We start from the raw sequence: 5,000 nt of genomic DNA on the forward strand, positions 1-5,000 counted from the left end.
CTTTTTTTTCCTCAAGGCCTGACTAAGCGCGTTGGGTCACGCTGCTGGTCAGGCATCTATCTGCTTGGCAGATGTGGTGTAGCGTGTATGGTTTTGTCCGAACGCAGTGACGCCTCCTCGAGCTACTGAAACTGAAACTGAAACTGTCGGTCTTTACGTCCTCGCAGGTTACTGATCGAACATGGCGCCGACCTCAACGCGCAGACGTCCAATGGGGACACAGCGTGCCACCAGGCGGCGTACCGAGGTCACGTGGAGGCCGTGCGGCTGCTGGTGACCCACGGGGCGGACGTGGACATCACCAACACCAAGTTCAGGACGCCCTACGACGAGGCTGCCAGGCAAGGGCACCTCTCTCTCCTGCCCTACCTCGATGACTCTGAGAAGCTGGGTAAGCTGCGGGTGGAAGAGTTGTCTTTTCTTTCTTTCTTTTTTTTCTCTTTTTTTTCTTCTTTTCTTTAAAAAAAAATGTATTTATGGAAGGGAAGAGTTGCTTTTGTCGTTGTTGTTTTTGTTGTTCGTTTGTTTGTTTGTTTTTCTTTTAAGCCAGAGTTGCTTTTAGATTTTTTTTTTTAAACTTTATGTTGTGGTTTGTTTTTTATGGAAGGGAAAAGATGCCTTTGATGTGTGTGTGTGTGTGTGTGTGTGTGTGTGTGTGTGTGTGTGTGCTTTGGGTCTTGTTGCTGTTACAAATATTATGGAAATGGAATGGAAAACTGGGTAATCAACAAAAGCACGTGACTTCTCACTTTTGTTGGTTTATTTGTTTTCCTTTTTTTTTTCCATCTGAATTGCTGTTGTTGATTATTAAAAAAAAATTTTTTTAAATGTGCGGGAACGTAAATGAGTTACAGGATAAAGAACTGAATTCTAATATCAAAAAGGCTGAGTCAAAGAGAAATATGATATTCCAGGTTATGTTTTGTTCTTCTTTTTGCAATGAAAATGAAAAGTCTCAACAACGAAGAAGGAATACATCCTGATGAATGTATCTGGAAGTTAAAACAAAAAACAACAGTAAGTGAAAAAGTCTGCGTGTTCTTTTACACTGAATGAATCGACAGACTCAAGATTCAGTAAGAAAGTAAAACGGGTTCAAACGTATCAGTGTTCCCAATGGGCCTGATTTTTTTAGGGTCACTGTGACCCTTTGACCGGAATTTTTGAGGGTCATTGTCACATTTCTGAGGGTCAACAGGAAAACATACAAAAAATCAATGAAGACAATTGTACAATGAAAATGAAAAGAAACCCACACCTTCTCCAAACAAGGACATTCGAAATGCTTGAATACAATGAAAACACAGTCAACTAGTTATAATGAGCACATAACCATACTTACTACTAATGAACACACAACAGCGTTTGCCTGCATCGGCAAGGGAAGTTACTCTAACACGTTTTTGGCCAGCTCAGTTTCGTCTGCTATGCACTAGCCTAAGCTTAGGCCCACGATGCGTGCTTCGCGGTTTTCCTGGAAGCCGTAAGATGCTTGTTAGTTTCAGGGAAAAAGTGTGCGTCACATTGACGCACAGGGTAAAAATTTTGTGCGTCAAAGTTGTAAATCTGTGCGTCATTTACGCACATATGTACGTTTTTGGGAACACTCCGTATGCCTTTATCTGGATTGAAACTTGGATGGCGAGGGACGTTGTAATGAATGTTCTTCTTCTTCTTCTTCTTCTTCTTCCTGTGGATGCTAGCGAGTGAACAATGAATTCTAGGCCATCTTTGTTGGGTGAAAGGGATATGCAGGTTTAACAAAAAAAAAAACATCTAGCTAAGCGTCTTGAATATGGACAAGATTTTGGCGAACTAAAGGTTACACGAATTCTGAGAAATGTCCTTCCTGAATGCCAATGAACAAACAATCTGAGAAAAGAAATGAATAAATTCAAACTAATGTATTGAAATGGAAAGCTGGCAAAGTTAAAAATAAAAATAAAATAAAATAAAATAATAACAATAAGGAGTGGGGGGGGGGTGCATTCTATATCTTTCTTTGGCAAAAATGAACCCTAAACATTTGGTTGCCAGGAAACCGAAGTAAAAATAATTCTATAATGCCTTTGAGGATGGAAGAAACAAACAATCTGGGTTCCGAAGAGGACAATGAACAGAGATCACTGCCTTTGACGCAAGTGAAGAAGCTTGGCGAGCAATAAATAATCGAATCCTAGAGAATGCCTTTCTTGAATGAAATGCCAAAAAGCCGTGAGCTGGAAGTGGATAAACGCAATGCGTAGCTCTCGTGTGGAAGCGAAAGATCGCTCTCAGGAAGTACAGGAATTCTAACGGGGGTAGGCAAAATGGCAAAATGAAAATTAAAACAACAACAACAACAGCACTGGGATGGTGTGATGGTGTGTACCAGCTGTGAAAAATGTGAGAGTAGTTCAGATTCTGAATATTCCTGAAACATAGCAAAGACACATTTGATGATGATGTGATTCCCAAACTCATACCAACTGGCGGTGACACATTCGATGATAATGTAATTCCCAAATCCATACCAACTAGAGGCGACACATTTGATGATGATGTAATTCCCAAATCCATACCAACAGGAGGCGACACATTTGATGATGTAATTCCCAAACCTATACCAACTAGAGGTGACACATTTGATGATGATGTAATTCCCAAGTCCATACCAACAGGAGGTGACACATTTGATGATGTAATTCCCAAACCTATACCAACAGGAGGTGACACATTTGATGATGATGTAATTCCCAAACCCTTACCAGCTAGAGGTGACACATTTGATGATGATGTAATTCCCAAACTCATACCAACTAGAGGTGACATATTTGATGATGATGTAATTCCCAAACTCATACCAGCTAGAGGTGACACGTTTGATGATAATGTAATTCCCAAGTCCATACCAACTAGAGGCGACACATTTGATGATGATGTGATTCCCAAACCCATACCAACTAGAGGTGACACATTTGATGATGATGTAATTCCCAAATCCATACCAACAGGAGGTGACACATTTGATGATGATGTAATTCCCAAACCCATACCAACTAGAGGTGACACATTTGATGATGATGTAATTCCCAAACTCATACCAACTAGAGGTGACACGTTTGATGATAATGTAATTCCCAAGTCAATACCAACTAAAAGTGACACAGTTGATGATGATGTAATTCCCAAACCTATACCAACAGGAGGTGACACATTTGATGATGATGTAATTCCCAAACCCTTACCAGCTAGAGGTGACACATTTGATGATGATGTAATTCCCAAACTCATACCAACTAGAGGTGACACATTTGATGATAATGTAATTCCCAAGTCCATACCAACTAGAGGTGACATATTTGATGATGATGTAATACCCAGGTCCATACACACATGTTCCCCCACAACAATCCCCCAACACGATTCTCAGCCTCATTTTACCCTTCCCTCTCTCTCTTCTTTCCACCAACAGGCCCAAACCGAGGAGGGTCCCGCCACCTCAGCGGCCCTTCCTACCCACCCTACCACACCGCCACCACACCTGGGCGCGGGAGGAGGACCCGGGTGGAGCCCTGCGACCCACCCCGCCGGGACTCCTGCGACTGCCTGCCCCACGAGAGCCTGTCCAGGGAGAGCTCCTATGAAGACTGCGGCCAGGCGGCGGTCCTCATCAACGCCTACGATCTGGACGACTTCCGGCTACGGGACAGGGAGTTAGTGTTCGGCCCGGACCCCACCAGGTTCTTCCCCTCCTCCTCCTCCTCCTCTTCCCCCCCACCCAGCCACCCGAAACTGTCGTCGTCGTTGTCGTCGAGCGTGGTGGCGTTCCCTACGTCTGCGGGTGTGTCTCTACCGGACTCTAGTGGTAGTGGTTTGACCTTCACGACCGGTGAGGAGTTGTCTTTCGCGAGCAGTCTACCTTTCACGTACAGTGATGTGGAGACCAACAACCTCTCCCTCGCGTCCTCCACCAGGTCCAGCTCCAAGAAGAACCTGATCTCCAGACTCAACATACCAGCCTGAATTTAAAAAAAAAAAAAAAAAAAAAGACAGAAAGAAAATAGTGATGTACTGGAAATAGTGACTCTGTGATGTGCTGGAAAATTTTGTGACATTCTGGAAAGTGTTGGAAATAGTGGAGAGTAGGTTGGAAACAGTGACTCTGTGATGTGCTGGAAAATAGTGAGAGTAAACTGGAGATAGTGACAGTGTGATGATGTCAGTGCTGGGAAATAGTGAGAGCGTCACTTCCACACTGAAGAGCCAGCCAGAGCACTTCCCCAAGTATAGAAACTTCAGCCTCAAAACGAATCGTTTTCAGAGTAGTTTTCGGTGTTGAGGAATGCAAACAACAGTTGTGTTTGTTACGATTTTCTCTCATTTCGAGATTACCCACCTCAAATACGCACGTTAAAGATCCTGTAATCCATGTCAGCGTTCGGTGGGTTATGGAAACAAGAACATACCCCAGCATGCACACCCCCGAAAACAGAGTATGGCTGCCTACATGGCGGGGTAAAAACAGTCATACACGTAAAAGCCCACTCGTGTGCATACGAGTGAACGCAGAAGAAGAAGAGATTACCCACCTCGGGTAATCTGTTGTTATGGTAGTTGAAATTTAACGACCTGCCAGTTGCATTGCTTGGTTCTAACTTTTTGACAGTTTACACGTGACTAAATGCCTAGCCTACGTTGACCGAACTACGCCATTGGTCAGTTCCATACATACACACAGTTTGTAGCGGGTTACGACCATTGCTAGGCTCTTCCGTCCGAGCAATGCAACTGGCTCCTGGTTAGTACAGAAAACTTCCACTACACTCAGAGATATTCTTTTCTAAAAAAAAAAGAATAAATAATGATTTTTTTTTTTTAAATAAAATAAAATAAAAGAAGTCGCTGCCTTTTCCCATCATACGCAATTTTCACTTTTAAAATCTTCAGGACCACTTTGTAGAACAGACAAGGTTGTTCCCCCCCCCAACCCCCCTTTTTCTTTCTTTTTTTTTTTTCCG

General features: G+C 43.1%; 1 protein-coding gene across 1 annotated transcript in view; it reads left to right on the forward strand.

Annotated features, from left to right (window-relative positions):
- The window catches only part of LOC143299431 (uncharacterized), a 17,564-nt gene extending 12,707 nt beyond the window's left edge, over nt 1–4,857 (forward strand). Inside the window, exons 2-3 of the mRNA XM_076612627.1 lie at nt 168–391; nt 3,455–4,857. Coding sequence (XP_076468742.1) covers nt 168–391; nt 3,455–4,005 — 775 coding nt within the window. The 3' untranslated portion in view covers nt 4,006–4,857. The remainder of the gene's footprint in view (nt 1–167; nt 392–3,454) is intronic.
- The last annotated feature ends 143 nt before the right edge of the window (nt 4,858–5,000 follow it).

Source organism: Babylonia areolata, chromosome 25 (genome assembly GCF_041734735.1).
Source record: "Babylonia areolata isolate BAREFJ2019XMU chromosome 25, ASM4173473v1, whole genome shotgun sequence".
NCBI lineage: Eukaryota > Metazoa > Mollusca > Gastropoda > Neogastropoda > Buccinidae > Babylonia > Babylonia areolata.